Consider the following 21,914-nt stretch of genomic DNA (forward strand, 5'->3'; position numbering starts at 1 on the left):
TGCTAAAATCAAAAGTAGTTACTGTACCATAAGGCAAAGGCTTATAATAGCCTTTAATCCTATTATACATATCCTCAGTTACATGATGTCAAAATATAGTCTGTTCATAAATAAGTAAAGATGTACAGAGTACCCTGGGTATGAGAAACCAAAAAGTAAACCTTCTTTACAAGAAAATTACTCCACTGGCATTTTGAAAAATCTCAGTCTTCATTGTGCAATCAAGTTTGCTGTGTTCAAGAAATGGTGTGTGTCACACTGAAGAATCTAGAAACTACAAAGCATTTGCAGGTCCTTTTTTATCTTCACAGGTATGAACCTTTTATTTCCTTTTCCTTTTTTTTTTTTTTCCTTTTTTTCTTTTTTTTCTGTCCTTCTCTATTTCTTTTTGGTAGCGAATATGGGAAAGATGAGTTGTTCAAACATTTGCATGGCTTATTTTCGTTGGACTCCCAGTACCAGAGTCAACAGCTGTTCTGAAGAAAAAGACATGCTCCTCCATTTACTGAAAGGGCAAGGGTTAAGACCAATTGCAGCTGTACGTCAACATGTTGAAATCACAAAGTTCTGTAGTCCAATGCTGACACAAGACACAGGCATCCCGTCCACGGGCAGAAGGAGGCTCTGGGGTTTCAAAGTGCTGTTGAGCTGCTACAAGTACTCCAGTTCCAAGGCATGGTGAAGGGCCATAAGGTCAGAGTGGCTTGAGATCCTCCAAAATGGCATAGCATGCTGTGAACAGCACAGACAACATGTAAAAATAACTACAAGCATTCTGGTATTGAGACTCACCCATTGTCTTTTGCAAGGATAAGGGCACACTGTAAGGAGAGAAAAAGACCTCTTAAAACTTGGAGCCCTTCATGTTTCTTTCTGGTTTCTCTGACCCACCCCCTCAGCATAAATTACCAATAATATCAATTCTATTTACCAACTGGAACAAAGACAAATATGTCAGCAGATCATAAGGAAGGGAGAGATTTATCATCTCTTTATAAGAAAAAATATTTCAGCACACTGCAGAGGAAAACTATTATTTCTAGAAAAAAAAAAAAAAAAAAGAAAAAGAACCTATACGTGAAGCACGTGGGTAGTTTAGGGAAGGGAACAGAACTTGATGAAAAAATAAACATCAACAAAAATACTCACAAACAACAAATAGAGGGAGTAAAAGTATTATTGTCTATCAAAATGTGTTTGTTCCTTGTGGATCTATCCCTGGCAGGTGAGTTAACAACATAACCATGATGATTCAGAATAGCTCACATGTTGCTCACATCACTTTGAAAGGAATTTTATCCCAGTGGTTTGTATAATATCACTCATTGTTAGCACTGATCTTAAAATATCTTTTCCATATTGGACCAATTTTAAAATAAGTACATGTTTTATTTCCTATTAGCTGTAATAAAATCTGTCTGGAGCACAAATACATTTGCAAAGAACCTGAATAAACCAAAAATACCAATACCAGGAAAAAGCACACATTACCTCATTCATGGAGGGTAAAAATCTGATTAAGAGCTATCTTTTACTTTAAAGCAGAGATTATAGTGTCAGCAATAACTTTTGCATAAATAATAATATAAAAGATAACCATCAGCTTTCATCAGGGAAATATTCCGTAAATACCATGGGAAAATCGTTTAAATTCAACAATGTTCTGAAGGCTTACATGATCATGTTCACCTTCTCCTTGGGTCATCTTGTGTCCTGGCATCTCTAGGAGGCACACAACCTATTTTCACAATAGCTTCTGAATTACCCAAGCATTTTATCTACCACTTCTCAGAGAGGCTTTCTTCATCCTTCTTCAACACTTCCTGAGTAAATTCTTAATTCTGCTGAAATCAGTGGCAAAACTCCATCTCTTCTGATCACCACCTCTATTCTGACCTCTTTAATTCACATCTTCTCCTCAAATTTTGTTAGAGAACAATTTTGAAAACTATGAGAAACTCTTTTTCCAACTGCTTGTTTACCGTAAGCCCCATAGTTTTACCTTATGCGTGCCTCGGAAGGCAAGCACCTTAGGAAAGAATCTATCATAAATTTGTCTTTAGAAACTCAGGTAAACATCTGTCTATTTTTAGAAGAATGCTGCTTCAATTGAGAGAATGATGTGATGATGAATTGTGTTGAATTGATAGGATAAAGCAGAGATTTTTAAAAGAAATGTAACCATGCAAATAGCAGCAAGCGTCTCTGAAGTAAAAAGTGAAGGAACAATCAACTGCTGCTCTTGTGAGACTCAGAGAAGGTAATACTGAATTAATTGATACGAATAAGCAGGACTAAAGAGTCATACTTAAGACTCAATGAAGGACAAGTGTAAGCAAGTGGAGCTGCATGATTAGAGGGAGTGCAGAGTGAAGGAGGTGGCGTGGAGCACCCAGGGCCCACGCTTCAGGGTTTGCACTTCAGAACAGCTCTAGTCTGCCATTGAGGAAAAATTTCCCTTTACCAGGCAAACACCTAGACAATATATTGTTCTTTAGTTCTGCTCCAAAGAAATGTGTTTGGTTTTGTGTTTTTGCTTTGTTTTGTGTTTGCTTTTGTTTGTTTGTTTGGTTGGTTGGTTGGTTGGTTGGTTGGTTTTTCAAAAATAAAACTAGAGCAGGATGTTAATCAAAGCATAGTGAGAGGGCACGCCTAGAAGGTTTGTTTCGATGTGACACTCTTGATCTGAATCACAATGTAATACGAAGCCATCAACACATGCCAGCATTCAGCTTTTAGAGCAAAGAAATATCTTCAGCAAGGAAACAAAATGGCCCACAAGGAAGCATCACTGGAAGAGTTTCTGTTCTGCTTTGCTTTATTCTAGATCATTACAAAGCTTTGAGAAATAGCTGACTAAATCTCAGCTTGAAGACAAATGCATGAGTGATAGCTGCTTAGGAAGAGAAAAAAAATTACCGAAATAATTCAGTGACAACTGAGATGTTGTTGGAAAAAACCTTTATGATATTACCAGAACATTTTTATAGATTAATTCTTTCCTTAAGAAGCAAGTCTTATACACTGACTATAACACCTATTATTTCTACATCTCCAATCTAGACTTCCATTGTACTCTCTCTGTGCTGCACGAGCAACAGAAATCAGATGCAATTAGCTCACTCAGTTACAAATCCATGGCCCAGTGTCTTCCCTGTTACATTACACAGAGAGCCCATCCTCTGCACTCTGTCAGCTCTGATGCTGCTGCTTTCCAACTCAGATCTTTCCTAAAGATTTGTTTCTTGTATCACATTCAGGAAATGAACCCACAAGGGCAAAACGAAATTAAAAATCCTAAGTATGCTGTTCTCCAGACTCTCCAAAAGCTTTTGTGAACCTATCTCTTATTTAGGCTGTGACATCTTCCTGGCAGAATTCATAACATCTGATAGGGGTAAGACATCAAGGGCAAACGGGCACAGGTTTGTGCCTGCAGCCGGTCCGTGCAGTATTTGCCAGCTGAGTGCACTTGGCAGGCAGTGCTCAGCAGTGCTGTCTCCCTTTCTGGTGCAGTGCAGTTTCCCTCTTCTCTCACCAGCTCCATGCTAGGTAGGACCTACATGCTGTCCCTGCCAGCCAGCCACAGCTCCCTGCTTCTCTTAGTCAGCTTGGCAGCAGTTCTGCCACAACCACCTGGTCAGGGAGGTGTAAATAGCAAGAAGTGGCATGGCAAAGAGTTTGGTGGACACCTGCCTTTGCATAGTGTCTCTGCAGAAGCCAAGAGTCAATGACATGGACACCCTCCAAGGTCATGCAGCAAACTAATGAATAGGGAAAACTGTAGTAATAAATTCTTGGCTTCCAGCTCCCACTTCATGCAGCTCCAGCATTATACTGCTTCCCTAGTAACAATCTCAGCATCACAGAGCGTACACACACCAGGCAGCAAGGGCAGTTAAAGACTCTGATTGATTTAACAGAAGGTTTAGCTTCTGCTAAATCAAATCACAGTGATTCTTGCTAGATGCCTGTATGCAATATCAAGTTTTGGATTACCCTCAGCTGTTTATGGTCAGATTTTAAACCAAAACTTTAAGTGTCCATTATTTTGGCTATATGTTACATCTTTCTCTTTTGACTTCACTTAAGTGCTCTCTATTGTTTGTGTTTTTTTTAATGTCTGTTTGTGAAAGGAGTATACCTCCCTTTACTTCACGCAGTTACAGCAATGAGGTGTGCAACGATTCTGGAGGGTCCTGTGAAAACAAAGCAGTTGTGTAAACCTCAGGATGATAATTATTTTCAGTTTGCCCGCATATAGGTCAAAAGACCAGCAGCACACTCCCATGAAATGAAGCATGCCTGGAACGCAGCGGCTGCACAGGGCTGGAATCTGCACTGGCGCTCTCTGCACGGCCGAATGCGGCCGACTCAGATCTCTATCAGTCTGACCCTACAGCACAGCCTTCATAGCTAAGAGGAGGAGAAGCAAAGCTGATACAGATCTCTCTCTATATATATCTATATGTATGTGTTTGTATATTTTGTACAGTCTCACACATGTCCATATATGCGCATGGGTGTTCATAGCGCATATATACAGTACTTTCCATCTTATCTGAGGTAACAAATGATTGTACAAAACTAAAACACTTAAAGTAACAAAATTACCATACAGAGTCTTATAGTTATTCCTGTATCAACATGCCCCATTTATCCACAACTATTCAGCCCAGTCAAAAGTAGCAACACACCCATGAGACAGAAATAAATTTTTTCTTACTGAACGACCAGGCAATAGGTTTTTTTGTATATGTATTTACTACATAATGTCCTTAGAAAGCCACCCCTGCCAACACTTAGCACATATGTCCTGTATAACATGTGCCTTCTATTCTAAGCACCCTGAAAAATGCTAATATCTCATTTGCTGCTGTGGGAGAATGGATGACAAATGCAAACTGCTAATTAAGAGACAGTGTAACTGGATGCATCAGTATCTAATAAAACTACAAGAAAGCTGTTCTTGCACCTAGACTGCTAGTAAAAAAATAGGTTTGTGTGATATTTCAATATCTTCCAAGTAAACATTAAACTTTTCTTTAAAAAAACATTGTTTGTACATGGTATTTGGTAGTAAATACATTTATGAAGTTTTTAATGATTTAATGTTGATGACATTTTTAAATGAAATATGGTGGCAAAAGTTTGAATTTGGCTTTGCTAGAAAAAACACATAAAGTGAAATTATTTATTTAGTAAACCTAGTCATTACACTATCATTAAGTAATCTACAATATTAAGGTCTTTTATTTCTGAAACAAAAGCAAAATTATTTTCCAGCCTGTACAGAACTTCAGCTATTTTATTCAACAATATACAGTGTTTGTATTAACACATGTGCACAGCAAAGTCATTTTTTGAGGGCAACACCGAAAAGTGCAGACTATCCTCCTTCCCTTAAATGGATACATATTTATACAAAATATTACTCCTGAGATTTGTGACAGATTTGAATAGAAAACTCATGATTTTCTGTCATCTTTCACAGTATTTTTGTTGTGCTCCTGCCAGATTTGCTAAGCGATCGTCTTTACTTCCTACTCCAAATCTGACCAGCACAGTGTGACTGTGAGCTTGAAAACACTGGCACATTGGATATCCATTTATATTCTATTTATTGCTCCACAAAGATTTATGATTTTTCCTCCCAACTTCCCTCCGAGGCAGCATGACTGTTTTGGAGACAATGGGAGAAGTCAATTTGCTCAGACTCTCCTGAATCACCTGATGAAAAATCCAGCTCCTCAGTGCAGAGAGCCTCCTCCTTTGTCTCCTCTTGCAAATTAGAAATCCATTGGAGGATTCTCCTAAGTAGAAAAACTCAGGAGGTGGATTTTTTTCGGCCTTAGAAATATTTCCTGACTGTGTCAGCAAAGGCAAGAGATGAGCTCAACCAAAGCAAACAAAACCAAAATACAACAAAACGAAAACAAAGCGCAAAACCAAACAAAGCACAACAAAATGCCCAGACAATGGAGTCTCTGGCAGAAAACCCCAGAAACTTATTCTGCGAATAGCTGTGTCACTGCAGGGGCACTCGGATGTGGCAGCTCTAGCCCCACAGCCGTCCCAAGCACCCCCCGGCTCTCACACCAGATCCTCTCTCCCCTCCTCTCCCTCTTTTCCCGGGGAAGCTGATCTGAAGGTAGCAACCTTCACGTGAACCCTGGCATTACAGCCACCCTGACTGCGTGCTGAACTGATCCAGGAGGGTAAAATTATTCCTCAGTCTGCAATGCAAACGTCCCAAGAATTTTAATTGTCTTAGAAAATATTTTGCTGGAAGTGACAGCTACACAAAGGTGTTGATACCATGGCTCGTCCCATGCTACGTGGAACACCAGAGCATGCAGTTTCCTCACTGTATTGTAATTATTTTCATCAATCAAAGGAGGCATTTTATGAAAAACCATTATATCCTCTAAATGTTTCTCAAAAGAGGAATGATTTTTAAATGGTATTAAAACTTTTCTATTATTGCCTTCTTAGAAGTAAAATGATAATAATTAGAAGTTTTAAATTGTGTCCTTTATTCTTCCTATTGTTGTATTGACTCAGGATTTTCTGTGAAAGGACATACATTAAAATCTTGCTTTATGATGAAGAAATTGATAAATTATTGGTAAATTATTTTTAATTACAAAACTTAAATTTCTTTCCTCTTAAGCTGGAAGTTCAGATCTTTTCACTAAATGAATATAGAACAAAAAAAATAATAATCTGTCAAATTAAATAGGTTTGAATTTATATGCTCACTTAAAAATACTCTTTATAGTTTACATGTAATCAATGAAGTGCTATTTAAAGACAGGTGCATTGTTAATGCTCTAAATAGTGTAAAGAAACATACATATACTAAGGGATTCACCACAGGTCAAAGTCTTTCAGCAAAGTGCTGTGCAAAGGGATAACACAAAACCTCTCCCTGCCCTGAGAATATCAGAAAACCCAACATGCTGATGGGAAGGTAGGAAAGAACCAGCTAACAAGGTCCAGGGAATAAGCAAGAGAAAGGCATCATAGGACAGTTATGCCACTTTGCATTGACGGGCTTTGGGTGTTTTTGTGGGGATAAATCTTCTCCTGTTTGCTTTGCACACTCTCCAGAGAAGAACGAGGCTTTTACTATTTTCTAACACCATGATACCATTTTTTCCTTAGACAGAGCATATGTCTTAAACTGAAGCACAGTATACACTAGGGTGCATTCCCAAACTTACTCCTCCTAATAACCCTAAAAAACACTTGAGGAGCAGATACTAAAAAAGTCACCATCTGAGTTGGGAGCAGCTCCTTGCACCACGAGGCACTGTGTGGTTCTTGCTCTTGCATAGGGCCAAAACTTAAGATGCAAATCTTGCTTTCACAGTGTGAAATGATTATTTCTTTTTTGCTGTAGTAAGAAGCAGGACAAGAATCACAGAAGCATTTTCCTTAATCAAATTAATAGTTTCTGCAGAAAGGCAGGCTGCTGGTCTACTTATTGACTTCTCTGGCACTGCTGCAGCAGATAATTTAATCCAGAGCATCTAGTATGCTTTGAATCTGAAAATTCCTTCCACTGAGAGAGAATACACAGAAGTAATGGTACAAAGGAACTTTCTATACTGCTACTCCTCTTAGTGACTGGAAAGGCTTTTTCTTATGCTTTTCTGAATCATGTTTCCTGTTGAAAAAAGCATTGAATTAGATAATGTTACCAAAAGGACTACTCCTGCCATTATCATATACAACACTACTTCACCGAGCAACAGAAAAGGAACAAAGAGAAGAATTTTTTTTTTCCCCCCATGATCTTAAATGCAGCTTTTAAAAAGTAATCATTTACAGCGGGAAAACATTTCTCTGCAAAGATGAAAGGCGTTTCTGAAGGAGAAAGGAGCAAACTGTTCCCGTCAGTCCGCCAAAGGGATATATGAAACTGAGACTCTGCGAAATGCCAAGACAAGCTGGGAACCTACCCACCACGCTTTGGGGGCTCAAAACATAGATTTCATGAAGCAACACCAGTCAATGGTTGTTAAAACACCATGCAGACTAATTAGTTTCACTTCTCCAGTTTAGAAAGTTACAGTGGAAACAGATCTAAAGGTACCACAGAGAGTTTCATGGTGAAAAAGCAGCTGCATTAAAAGCAATTTACCTTTAAGAGGAAGCAAAACCAGAAAGCCCCATTTTCCTACTCTTTCTCCTATTGTTCAAATAGCCAATATTATGCCTTGTTCCTTCAGGCAAAGACTCCTGATCTACTGTACTTGTGTAGAATAGCAAAACTAGGAATACTGCCAGGGTCAGTATTGCCTTTCATGGAGCTTACTCTACACTGGGGAGAAGGAAAAAAAAAAAAAAAAAAAAAAAAAGTAATCTTCTTCCCAAAGGAACACAAAAAATAATATAGGCATAATCAAATAGTGATTAGTGAACTAAAGTTATGAATGTAGGACAAGCCACAAGCAGTTACCTGAACAAAGAATCCAAATTATGGATGCACAAGAATACTGAAATGTATGTAAACATACTCCAGTCCTATACACTTTTTCAATGTGTGACATATACATATTTCACATAGTCAAATAGCACATGTCTTTGATCAGCAAGAATTGCAGATCTTTTTGCTTATATTCATAACATCCTATGTGGTATTTTGGGATGCCAATGAAAACAGAACTATTAGCTCTTGGCACAAAAGCCAGGGTCCATTTTCTGGCTCCTTTTTGAAATACATCAAACATACTTAGCCAGCTTAGTGTGTCTTTTGGATATCAGCAGGGCACATTATTATCTACAGTTTTATGCAGCTCTCTACTAGATACGGTCAAAACATACTGTGTACAGATACAAAATCCAAATGTCAATGCATGTTGTTCCATTTTGAAGAAAAGACAATTTTGCTTTCATCAGACTCCTGAAATCAACCCCTTTTAGTTGAAAAAGGGTCATTACCTTTTTTGCACCTTGTTCTTCTTCAACACCATCCCCTATTACAACATACACTACTTTTCTTCCAAATCTTTGAATTATTCGCTCAAAACAACTTTCTTTTCCTGAAAGAAAAAGATCAGACTATTCAGGATAGGTAAGGATGAAATGACATTAAATAAATAGTTTTTTAGCCTGGTTCTCCTCAGCACTTTGCATACACAATTAGAGCTATTGGGAAAGAAGAGCCTCTCCTGCAGGATGGTGTATCAAGGCTGATTGCAACTGACAGGCAGCCTTAAAATCTGCTTCGTTAAGTCCTTCAGTACACACACCATGGTAGACATGGCAGACAAGAGGTCTGCAATATCACCTTTCTTGTCTCCTTCCCTAATCTGAGGCAGATTTTGGTGGGAATTTCTCTACCAGGAGAATTCTCCATTGTCTATTTATGGTAGATATCCTAAATTGAGCAAATTGATTGACTCTGAGTTGAAATTCTAGCTTTTTCCCCACAATCTCTGACAAGATTGATCACAGCTCCTGAAACAGTAGTATCCTGACTTAGGAGGTCACGTAGAAGATTTAGATTTAAATACCTATAATCCAATACATGGGCAAGGTCCTTGATCCTGCACTGGGATCCATTAACGTGGCTCATTGCTTCACTGCACAGACCTATGGACATGATCCCAGTGCTCCAGTCCTACATGTAGGTACCAATGCTGAGAAGCTTCAGGTACTGATACTGGGAAGCTAGAAAGAATGCTTATAGTTGAGTTTTCTCAAATGCCCCCATTCTGAAAGATCATTTCAGTCATGGTCATGGTACATGTTTGCCTGCATGTCTTCAGCAACTGACAGGAAAAATTGTGTTTTTCAAAATAGATATTTCAGCTACAGAACAACACCAGCATAAGAACAAATAGGCTGGAAAGATTTGGCAGAGAAGCCAAACTATGCAGTGACACCCTTAAGACTAGTGCCAAGTATAAGAAACCTCTAACACTAACTAGATAGAAATGGTGCTTGAAAACAATTAATCGTATCATGTTACAAAAACCCTCAAGATTTCCTGTGACAGTCAGTGACTTAATGCAGTTTTTCAAAAATACCCTTCTGTCTTGTGCATGTGAAGTTTACAGTGAATATTTATTAAAACATGTTTTAATTAAAATGTGTATTTGAAGCATTATAATTAAAACTTTTCATTTACTTCACAGTTTTGACAGATGGTACCATAACATTTCTATCCAGGAAACAGTTTTAAATCTTTTATGGTGATGCTTTCGAATTTCTACATAAAACTCTCAACAAAGTGTTTTTTTTAAAAAAAACCAACAAAACCAAACAAAAATAACCCACTGTTTTTGTTTTTTTTTCCTCAGCCCTTTGAGCTTCCTGTATTATAGATACTTAAGGACACATAATGTTTTCATGTAGCCCAGAATTTTGAGGGAATCTGAGACAGCACAGATATGTCATAACCATGTTAAAAACTACAAGCACCATTGCCATCTGGTCCTGTGTACTTCTACATACTCAGAATAACATCCTTTATATTGAACCAGAAAACAGAAATAAACATTTCCTAGCTGAAGTTTATTAAAGTCAGTATGAATGAACTTAAATAATTATATTCTGCAGCAAAACATTCTTGCTTCTGGTAAATTGTTTAGCAAAATTTGCTCCAGAGCCCATGAAAATAAATGGAGCCAGAGCATACCTTAACAGAATTTTTTCTGCTAATCTAGGGAGACTTCAGCATTTTGTACTCACTGCCTACTAAAAAGCCTTCTCAACTGCTACATAGCCTCAAGGCTTTGAGAAATGGTGACAAAAAAGCAGTTATATATCCTTCTAACAGAGACTGCAGGGGTGTTACTAAAGCTATATGAAGCTGGATTTCTATGCTGGATCATGAAAAACATTTGAAAAGCACTTTAAGGATGTCTTAGCATGAAAAGTGTTTAACAAGATCAGGTACTACTAATCTGTATATTTACTGCAGTAAATGCATATAAGAAATAAAAATAGACTACAATACCCTTTTTATTTAGAAATACAGCTTAAAATGTATCAAAATATTATAAAAATAGCTCACCTATTTTAGTTGCACTGTAAATATTCTCTATGGGAAACACAACCCCTAGTCCATACAACAAAACTTTTGCCAGAGCTGGAATTAGCTGAGTAGTTGTTACGAGAATGTTCACACAGTTTGTCCTATAGAAGAGAAAATGCAAACATCCTTCTTTTAACAAAGCAAATGAGAACAAGGGAAGCCTTTTCCCTGCCATTAGAACCCCTCACCATTACTGCCACATACAAAGAAAGCAAATGTTTCCACCTTACAGGAGAGCAAGGTACAGAGGAGCACAATCAGACCAGAACAAGGAATAAGAATAACGTCCCCCAGGTTCAGCACTTTGCCCACCAGACCAGGTAGCCTCTTCTAGATCATCAGCAGACATTCTAAAGTTTCCTAACTAGCCTGTACTCTTCTTACTCACCTCGAATGAATAAGGGTGAGTGCTTTCAGTGCAAGCGTTAACCAAGAATCCGTCAAAGCTTCAATTTCTGCTCTTAGCTGTAACCAAGCCTCTCTTTTTGCTGGACCAAGAAGACCTGTGGAGTAGATAAGGGCATGTCTGCACCAAAATTAAGTAACATTCTGTCATTTTCCTTGGCTTTTCATTAGCTCAGAGACAAATTTCCACACACTGCAAACCAAACAGCTCACTGAACACTACTGTGTTAAAAAAGGAACAGAATCCAAAAGTTCCTCCTTCTTACTGCTTCTCATCTGTATTTGTTACATGCTTCAGAGTCACTTGCCTCCAACGTTATTTTTGTAGGTATTGTATATTTCTTTTACTCGTCTGTAGCGGAAAGCCAGCTTTCGCATCCAGTCCACTCCCCCGCGCACCCCTGTCGCGAGGCACAGGTTCGCGCTGGTGGCGGCTGCAGGGAAGCCATCTGTTCCGAAGTTATAGGTGCTAGTCAGAGATAAGAAAAACCCCAGATTAACAAAAGGCAACCGGCTACATTCAACCACCAGCTGCTCACTTTGCTGGGTTGCAAAGGCTAAAGCAGCTAAAAAGGCAGCGGGCTATTGTAAGCGTTAGGGCAGCTCACAGCTCCCCCAGGAAAGAACAACGTTTTAGCTTGCTCAGTTCTCTTGTACCTTAAGTCTTGTCCATTGTCATCTGAAGACACGTCATCAATGTGAACCTGGTCGCATTCCTAAGGCAACAGAAAGAATTTTCTTGGTCTCACAAATCTTGAAAATAAAGCTATAAAAAAAGCTATAAACAATCTACTCATCAGAGATATTTTAACTGTAGAAATCAGTAGATGGCAGCCTTGTTAAAACAACTATTTTACCTATTCCTTGTGCTCACTTTTTAGAATAAATGCACAACACCATTAACTACTACTGTTAGATAGCTTTCCAAAAACACATTTTTGTGTTTAGAAAGGAAAGTGGTTAAAAACAATTAGCATATGTGTTCCATAAACCTCCTTGTAGCCTTTCAGGTACCTTAAAACATCATGCTGCTCAAAGCTGATTCAGTCAGTGCATAAGTGTAACTGAAACCAGACATTTTGGTAAATGTAACATATTAGAAAAATTAAACCTGATGCTAACCGCCAATGAAATTATGACCTCTGATTGCTGTTGAGCCACACACCAACACAGCCTGAGGCCAGTGTTTCAGAGGAGAGCAGACGAAAAATCTGTTCCTAGTTTGCCATTCATTTGAGAGTTGTGAGTTTCCTTCTCTCTCTTTGGTCTTAGTGCATGAAAGCAGCATGCAAAGATGAAGAAAATCTGAACAGAAATAGCCAAACCAAAGCATCTTTCTTCAGTGACTGGTATGCAAACTAACGCAACACATTCATAATTAGCTTTGTCCATCACCGAATTAAAAATCATAATGCATATTGTTTATCCACCAAAAAAGCCATTAGAACATTACTATTAACAATTTAACTTTTGGCATGAAAACAAACAAACCCTTGGCACTCTAGATCAATTTCAATTAAATGCTTGAAACAATAATGAATTTCAATTATTTTAATAATTTCCTCTACTCTCTCTTAATGTGAAGTTCTATTATGAACATAATTTATTTTAAACATTAAAATACTGCAGACCTTTATTTTTGTGTTACTGCTTTCCTCTTAACAAATTTTTCTCTCTCCATGGATTTGTGAGGAAGGGAGGGAAGATAGAAGTGGAAAGAAACTCAAACCAGCTGTTGCCTAACAGAATTAAAATCATGACCCTCAACCCTTTTTCTAAAACATCTATTTTCCAGCCAACCCTCTCCCAGCAAGCAGCAAGCTCCAAGGAGGAAAAGACTTTGACCCTGTAACCTTCTCCTCCTCTCCTGAGGTCAGCAACCTCAGATAAGAAAAAAGCTGAAGAAGTCTAGTTGGCCTCACATGATGGCTGTGGATTCTTGATTTTTAAAAACACCCATCTTTGCAAAATACCTCAGAAACTTTTCAAATGCTTTGAAGAAGAAGGTGTGATCTTTTGCTCTTGTACGACATGTACTTTTACTGTAAAAGGTACCTTTCTGTTTTCTACACTTAGTTACCTTGTGGTAGAGAGAGGAGTAAGAGAAACAACCAGCACAGGAAAAACAATACTACATTTGTTATATTTAATCCTCATACAGTGAATTTTCTTCTCAGGCAGACAAAATGTATTAGATGTACAGACACAGCTGAAACTACAACAGTGAGCATATGTTGTCAGGCTTTAAAAATCAACCAAGCTAAACAAAAAAAAAAAAAAAAAAAAAAGCCGAAACCATTCACAAAAATTAATTTTAATTGTTTAAAACTAAAGGGAACTGTCCATCCAAATACCTATTCAACGGTATTCAATGATTCAAATATGAACTGAGTGCAAGCTAATGAAGGGACACTCTCCTGAATTCACAAGTTCCCTGTTGTAGTTACTCTTCCATTGCTCAGTGACTTCTCAAAGTGTCCATGAATAGAAAACTTAAGCTCGAGTTGTCAACATAGCAGTGAAAATCATCAGGTCAATAGCCTCCTCCTCCAGCTTGGAAACTAGAAATGGCAACAGAAACAAGTTGCTGGAGAAGAGGATTCAAAATAGAAATCTTGGAAAAAGAAACAATTTCTTTAGAAACCACAAAATTAAAGGAAGGAGTACAAGATCAGCTTCTCACAGAAGCTGTTGAAAGAAGGAATAACTCATCAAAATTCCAAATTCAGTTCTCTCAGGAAAAAGATCGAGGCAGGAAAGATGACACTGCTACGTCCTAGAACTCACAGTTAGAGAGGATTTAAGGACTTGTAATTTTAATTTACTCTGCAAGGTCATTAGAGACGATTTAAGGACTTGTAATTTTAATTTACTCTGCAAGGTCTTGGGACCAACACAAGCTGCGGAACATCACAGACATTCTCCCATTTTGCCTAACTTTGGTAGGTAGAAAGTGAAAAGTGAAATTATGCATTAGAAATAAAAATAATAGTATTGAAAGAGACAGGGATTTTGGAGAGAAAAACCCAGAAAAGAAATCAGAGACTACAAAGTATCAGAATAAATGCATGAAAACATTGTCAAGAAGGTAAGCAAAACTAAGAAAAGATCACAAACATCCTACATTTCAGGTGAAATCCTGAATTTAATGGAGAAAGATAGTGTCCTCTTTTGTCAGGAATCAAAGAAGAGAAGATCAAGAATGTAATGAAGCAAAATTAAAGCACAAGAGATGCATGTTATAATTTGGAAAGGATTAAATACCAATGTGATTGACACTGTGTTACAGGAAAAGGAAGGTCACAAACAGTGCACGACTGTTTTGTTCCTGTTGAGTGGCAGGACACAGCTTTGAGGCTAAATGTGAGCTTTGAGTGCCAGGTATTTTTTCACGCTGTCTAGCTGACTCGGACTTTGGGCTAATGAGTGATGGGTGCATTTTTCAACTCCTGAACACGGGATGGAAAAACATTGTTAGCAATTGCTCTTTTAGCAGTAAAGTTATTTAGGAATACCTCTTCAAAGAAGTCAATTACCTGCCCACCATTAACTGATCGGGTCCAACCTTCCATCAGAACACCTTGTACCACCTGAGACACTGTCCATTCTCCTAATTAGTTATAACCATGCACCCACACAGACAACATTTTAAAAGAGCAGTTAAATTGACACTTTCAAATAAAGTACGCACTTCCAATCAGTACATTTTTGTAAAGATATATTTTAATAAAAATACAAAGACTCATAAAATTCTCAAGTACTTCCCAAAAAAGCTTCTGTGACAGGAATCAACTTAGAGCTAAACAGCCATTAAGGAAACAACAACAACAACAAAACAAACAAACAAACAAAACAACCAACTAACCAAAAAACACAAGAAAACAAAACACAAACTGGTTTGTTTGCAGAATAGATTTTAAAAATATTTTTAAATTTTAAAGAATATTAAGAAGTTGTATAGATATATTTGACACTTTTGTAAAATTTTCATAGGAAATACAATGCTAGTATTCTTCCCCTAATTTCTCTGGCAAAGTGATATCTGAAATTAACATTGAAGGCCCTCATAGAAACTCTATAAATACATATTATTTATGAAGATGTATTTTATTATGATAGAATCAGTTTAGCAGTCAGCTCCAAAGCAGAACAAATACAATTGTTGGATTCTCTTTTAAAATAGTCTGAACTGGCAAGTAAGGAGCAAAAATATCCCGTGGCTTATGTATAAAGATTATGCTGCAAGCTGCGTTTTGCTCCTAAAGGTGTTGACCTTGCAACTTCAGTGTATCCAGTTTGAAATCTTCATGAGGGACTACAAGTGATGACATGTTTGTACTGAAGGTTTGGATTTCAGTTAGACAGGCTGAGATGCAGCTCTGCACTTTGGAATCAATCCCTGGAAAGCAAAATGCACTTGGCATAGTTCAGAGAGAATACTTTATAAAAGGCAAGGCATCTTCGGCATTTAAATCCTATTCTCAAGTAGGCCTTCTAAACTGCACTGATTTTAGTATAACCTTTGCCAAAGTGCTTAATTTGCATTTGAAAATGAGACTTGGGCTACTAAAACATATAGAAACTCTAGACTACCTTGTTCATGGTGCCACATACACATTCTGTGTATAAGGGGCAGACACAGGATAGGACAGGTATTCACAAAGGGTAATTTAGTCTGGGGGCTGCAGATCCCTTGCAGCCTTTGCCAGCAATCATAGGGCAAGTTGGTGAGAAACCTGGAAAAGCTGTTTTTCCTTGGTTAGTTTTCAGTGTGATCAGCACACAAGCTTGATGGCTGCTGTGGGAAACAGCAGGAGAATGGGGCTGGGTGGTGGGAGAGGGACTGGTCCTCCTGGCAGCAGCTTGGCAACTGCCCAAGGCAGCATTCTCAGAGCTACATCAAGTATGTGCCATCTGGAAGCTGGGGAGGTTTGTTCAAACGTTTTCAATAATAATTACTTTTAAAGAAAGAATATGAGGCAGAGAGAAAAACTAATTTTCTGAGGCGAGGGAGAGAAAGTTTTTCAGTTCAGGAATGGCAGCATGGAAGCAGTTACTTGTGAAATGCAAGATTTAAAAGCCTGTAGGAGGGAGATCCAAGCAAAAGTTAGTGCCAAGGTAGAGAGACATTTCCTATATACCTTTAAAGTGCAAGTTTGGATGAGGGAGGACAGTGGATTAAGTGCTACAAAACTTTAGTAACATGCTCAAAGAACGCTCAAAGATATGATGTTAATGATGTGTTGAGGATTGCCTGTGGACTTCCCAGTTAGCCTAACAGAAAATTAGCATGTCAGCATGTGTAACTTAGCAAATCTACCCATGGTAGTTTAAGAAGTTACTGCTCATGCTGTCCTTTGCTGTTCTTCCACCCAGCTGGCTTGTATGGATACATGTGTTTGTGTTCTTCAGACCTTCCAGTGCCACAACCTGTAGCTTAGTTTGAAACAAATCTGCTGCAGCAGCTCAATTACACCAACAGACATTGCATGGAGTAACTGAAACTTGTTTCTATGTTCCCCTCCATCAGCTCTGCTTTGAGACTTGAAGAAGCAGCAGATCCGTGCTTGCAGGAGCTCTGTAAAACTGCAGCAATCATTTGCTAAGTGTCTCTATGTCTCCAATGAAACGCAGCAAGCCAAAAAAAAGTAACAGTCGAAAATGTATGACTAGATGAGTCTAGCCTAAGACTTGTACATGGAAAGCTTGTGTCTTCCACCTCCTCCATTCCCAAAGCATTTGCTAACTCCTTCCGGCTAACTTTTCCTCCTTCTCTTTTCTGTTTTTGCATGACAAGCCAAAAACTCCCAGAGATGCTCCACAGTCATCATTCACAGCTCTTAAAATGCCTGGACCTATGTAGTCTTCTGGAATCATGCCTTTAAACTAACTTAGGATCTTTATAGAGATTCATATGCAAAGCATTAAGTTATGGCAGAAATGTTCTGCAAATATTTATATTCCTTTGCTCCTTTGCTACCACCTGTCAAGTAGTGCACTTCTGCCATAATTATGTAAAATATGCCTCACTACTCAATTTACTGCAGGAAAATTAATTATAATAATAAAAAAAAAGAGATTAAGGCTGTTACAGGAGTTCCTCCTATCTCTGCCAATACTCCATGCCAAGGGGAGTGATGTAATGGCTAACATGCTGATCATCTACATTTCTGCGTTATAAAACTAACAAAAATAAATCTAATAATTCTGCTGTCTTTGAACAAACACTGAGTGTAAGATAATTCTGGGCAAGTTTGCACATTACAAAAAGAACTAATGTGAACAATATTATGAACATAACCTCAGAGGATGCTGATGTATTACAGTCCCAAATCTGCTGATTATAGTTAAAATACATTTCCACATTTGGTTAATCTTCTTAATTCACCGTGAGAAAACTAACACCACGCTGTCAACTAATTGTTTCAATACCTTAGTCTGCAAAGTCAAATGAAAGAGGGAGAAAAAAAACCCCAACAACCACCCTTCAGAACAAGTTATTTTCATTTTGCCTTTACATCAGCGTGCCCATTGAGACGGCCTGGAAGCTGGCCAACTCACAGGAAATGATTGCTGGGATTCTCTGTTCCTCTCATATCTGTCATTACGCAATTATATCCACTGCTTCATTTTCCCTACTGAACAGTAGAGAAATTTGGTCATGTACACGTGAGAATAGATCTGGCAAAACAAGTTAAAGCTGCAATCCTTTATAAATGTGATGTATCTGAAAAAAAAAATGTAATTAAAAAAAAAATCCTCCAGTGTACACTGCTGTGTTTTTCACGCAGTTTTTTACAGCAGCAGTATCTGTTTCTGTCTTTTCCAGAAATAAGATACATATCCTTTAAGTTATATACCCTTTGAGATTATATACCTGTTCCACAAATACTCATTACTTCTATAAGCCATCATAATGTACTTCTTTAGGAAACACAGGCTTACAGATTGCTTGGAATATTTTTCCAAGCAATAATTACATATTCCAAAGCTAATTTGTGGATGAGCATTTTTGCTTATACATCTGTTGGATTCTAAACCTTTTTACTTACAGCTGTGATTATCTTCCAGCAAAATAAAAAGCAGATTGTTCCAACTAGTCTCTATTCTAATTTTAGAAAAATAACATGGGAGGATACCAACATTATTTAATAATAGTCATTAAACTCAACAAGTAAATCTGTGTTTTACCTGACTAGAAGGACAGCAAAATCTCTAGTATGCGTGCAGTTTAGAAAATGGGTATCACAAAGAATAACACACCTATATCCCATATATACGTGTATGGCCTGTGCCAGATGCTCCTCTATGGTACTTGTTAAATATACAAAAACCTCTGCACTTCCTTTAAAGCCAAGGCAATAAATGCCGAAGTGCTGAACTTCCTAACCCGTCATCATGGAGTGCCTGTTAACATACAGCACAAATCCATGTGAAAAAGCAGAGACTATGTTTCGCAGGTTCTCAATACTGGCACTCAACTGGCAGGACCTGTCATCTCTGTCTAGCCTGCACTTTGTGACCCTAACATTTCCTCTTCTTTCCCACCACAATTATTCAGTGCTGAAGAAAAAAGGTGCAGATTACCTGTGGGTCAGGCACAGGATATGAAGAACAAAGAGAGTTCTTGAAACCCACTTCATTCTGTCTGACAATTTGTGGATGAACAGCCAAGGAATTAAATCAGGCTGTGAAAGCTTTCAGAACACGCCTATTTTAAACTTAAGACCATAAAGAGATGCTTATAGTGCAAAAACAACAACAAAAAAAGATGAAAATCACAACATAAGCCTAAACCCCACCTTTTAAAATTAAAATAGCATATCAAAACAAAGAAACAGATTTAAGACTACTAGCTATACGAACTACTAGCTATTATAAACACTGAGGACTAAGAACTAAAGTTATTTAACAAACTTATTTTCATAGCCAATGACGTAGGAGTGCTCTCCTACACTCAATATGTAACTTTCAGAATGCACAATGGATGCCATTCTTTTCTAATAGAAAAACTGATTAAAATCCTATTTTGCTACATGAACAAGTAAGTTTGGATTACATACGATACTCCTAAAGTAAACTATGTTTGTTCCAAAATAAATACAGATCTTATTCTGCAACTTGTGTTTACTGAAGGAGCTACACTTAAATCAAGCTTTACATTTTCATTTCAGCTGCACCTTGTAACTGGAAGAATCCAATTTAAAATAAAGCATGACCTAGAGACTTATCTATACAGCAACCGTAACATGAAAGTTATATTACCACAGCAAGAGAAAACTATTTAGCTAGTTGTCTTTACTTCCTAAGTGTAATAAAGCAGATAATTCAGGAATTGATAGTGTCTTGGTATATATTACTCAATACATTGAAAATCTTCCTATTGAAAAGGAAGGCCAAAATGTAAAAACATATCTCTAGCACAATAAGTGCAGTCCTCCAAACCCCAGAGCTTTTCCTCTTCTTTAGGGTGTAGATTTGTTGTTCAGCTTCCAGTTCAGAGATACTCCCCATCATTCTAAATAGGCTCATTACATTCCAGTTGTTCAGAAAAGATAAAATATAAAACTATTCTATTTCTGTAATATATGATATTACTCAGGGAAGTGTTTTGGAGTGTCTCTCTAACAATTAATTCTTGCTACAACTCTCACAAAATAATTTGTTATTCTATTTCTGCATATTTTTCAGGAAAATAGAGGGTAAGAAGACGGTGTCAGAGAAAGAATTTATCCATAGACAGAAATAACTCAATGCCATTCACATTTATTTGTTTAAAGAGTCTGTGTCACTCCTGGAACTGACGGTGTGAAGTTCAAAATGTCATTCATTTTATTTTAAAAGTTCAGCACTTCACATTGCAAATACCTTCTTTACAACATGATTCATGTTATCTGTGGTAATATACCTTTGTAAAAGAAAAAAAATCTATGACTAACGAAAACCAGTGAATATAAAATATGAATGTGTTTAAACAAATAACAGAAGCCATAAACCTGGTCAGCATGTCATGAATTATACCCAAATGCATTAACTTTAAGGGATACTTTTAACAACATAAACATTTATTTAAACTATATACTAAAGGTTGTACAAAGATATTTAGATTTTAAACTATTTGGCAAAACTAAACTTATGAAAAGAATAATTTTTCCATAAATGCCTGAGAACAATGTCTCATATCTCAGGAAATGAGAGGGCTCTCATGGTTCACATGGAAATTTTCACAAAAAGATGTAAGGTATCTCTTTCAGTCCTACTCAACCAATTAATTGAAATTTGCTGTGCGTTTGTGCTGCTGACCATCTCCTAAATGCATTTGTTTGAAAGCTACAAGGCTTTGGACTAGCAAGTCCCCCATCCTTGTAATTATCTGCTAATGGGACAAAGACTGGGAATAAAATTCTCTCAGCTAACCTTGCCAGTACAGACAGCTAAAACTTTTGCTCCCATGGGCAGCCTGAAGTTCTTTGCACAACACTTGGCATTTTTCTCCTTTCTTTTTCTTTTCCCCCTGAGGGGGGAATATTTTCCCCATCTGAGGGGCAGATGTTGATCCCTATGCCACTGCTCAGTGGCAGAATTAGGGATGAGCTGAGGTAGCATTGCCTTGACCAGCTGGAGCAGAAAATGACCGTTTGCTTTGCCAGAGCTCTACCATTGCCAGCTGTACAGGCATGAGGTTTTGTGCCAAAGGAGCAACAGAAGGTAAATAAAGTGATAAGGTGACGCTATGAGCTTTGTAGGCTTCTGTGTATTTCAGCTGAGCTTTACGAGAGCGAAATTCACTCCATCTGATTTTCTTGAGAAAGGAAATCATATAAGGTCTATTTTCAATGGCACCTAGTGTGAAGGTGTCAGGATCACTGACCACATGAAAGAAGTTAAGTGATTAGTGTGTTGCATAAGCCTATAGGAATGATCTACTCAAGTAAGCTAAGGAGGTATTTGTTATTCTTAGTTCTAACACTCATGAACCACAGCAGCACATTCCACAACAGCCAGGAATCATGCATTTCAGATGGGTCAAAGCTTTTAGCTGGGTTTGCATACTCCAGCAAAGGCACAGTTCTAACTATGAATAAAGACTTTATTTTGCATTTCTGTTCATTTACCTACAGCTACATGTGCGGTGTAATTTAGTCCCACTTTCATGAAGTGGAACTTCATGAGCTTTCTGCAAGTCACCCAGGGTTGTAGCATCATATAGACAAGTAATTATTTTCAGTCCTCATGTACATATTAGGGAAAATTCCTCTCCATGATTTGCATTTCTTTTCCTTTTTTCTCCTTCCTTCCTGCAATGAAACTAAACTGCCCTGGATTGCTACTGTGGAAAACTGAATGAAAGCGATGGGCTTTGTGTCTCAGTCTGTGCAAAGATAACTGCTGTGATGCCTGCTGGAAGGGAGTCCACAATTGTTGATAGGTTCATTAGAAAATGAACTCTCTTACTCTT

At 37.8% G+C, this 21,914-nt stretch overlaps 1 protein-coding gene across 5 annotated transcripts in view; it reads right to left on the reverse strand.

Annotated features, from left to right (window-relative positions):
- Nucleotides 1–651: 651 nt before the first annotated feature.
- Nucleotides 652–21,914, reverse strand: part of EYA1 (EYA transcriptional coactivator and phosphatase 1) — an 83,309-nt gene continuing 62,046 nt past the window's right edge. For all 5 annotated transcript variants that reach the window (XM_009995567.1, XM_009995565.1, XM_009995566.1 and 2 more), the window contains 6 exons: nt 12,113–12,171; nt 11,764–11,924; nt 11,439–11,553; nt 11,030–11,151; nt 8,950–9,050; nt 652–732 (listed from right to left, as the gene is read on the reverse strand). In XM_009995567.1, coding sequence (XP_009993869.1) covers nt 652–732; nt 8,950–9,050; nt 11,030–11,151; nt 11,439–11,553; nt 11,764–11,924; nt 12,113–12,171 — 639 coding nt within the window. The remainder of the gene's footprint in view (nt 733–8,949; nt 9,051–11,029; nt 11,152–11,438; nt 11,554–11,763; nt 11,925–12,112; nt 12,172–21,914) is intronic.

Source organism: Chaetura pelagica, unplaced genomic scaffold (genome assembly GCF_000747805.2).
Source record: "Chaetura pelagica isolate M959 unplaced genomic scaffold, ChaPel_1.0 scaffold83, whole genome shotgun sequence".
Taxonomy (NCBI): Eukaryota; Metazoa; Chordata; class Aves; order Apodiformes; family Apodidae; genus Chaetura; species Chaetura pelagica.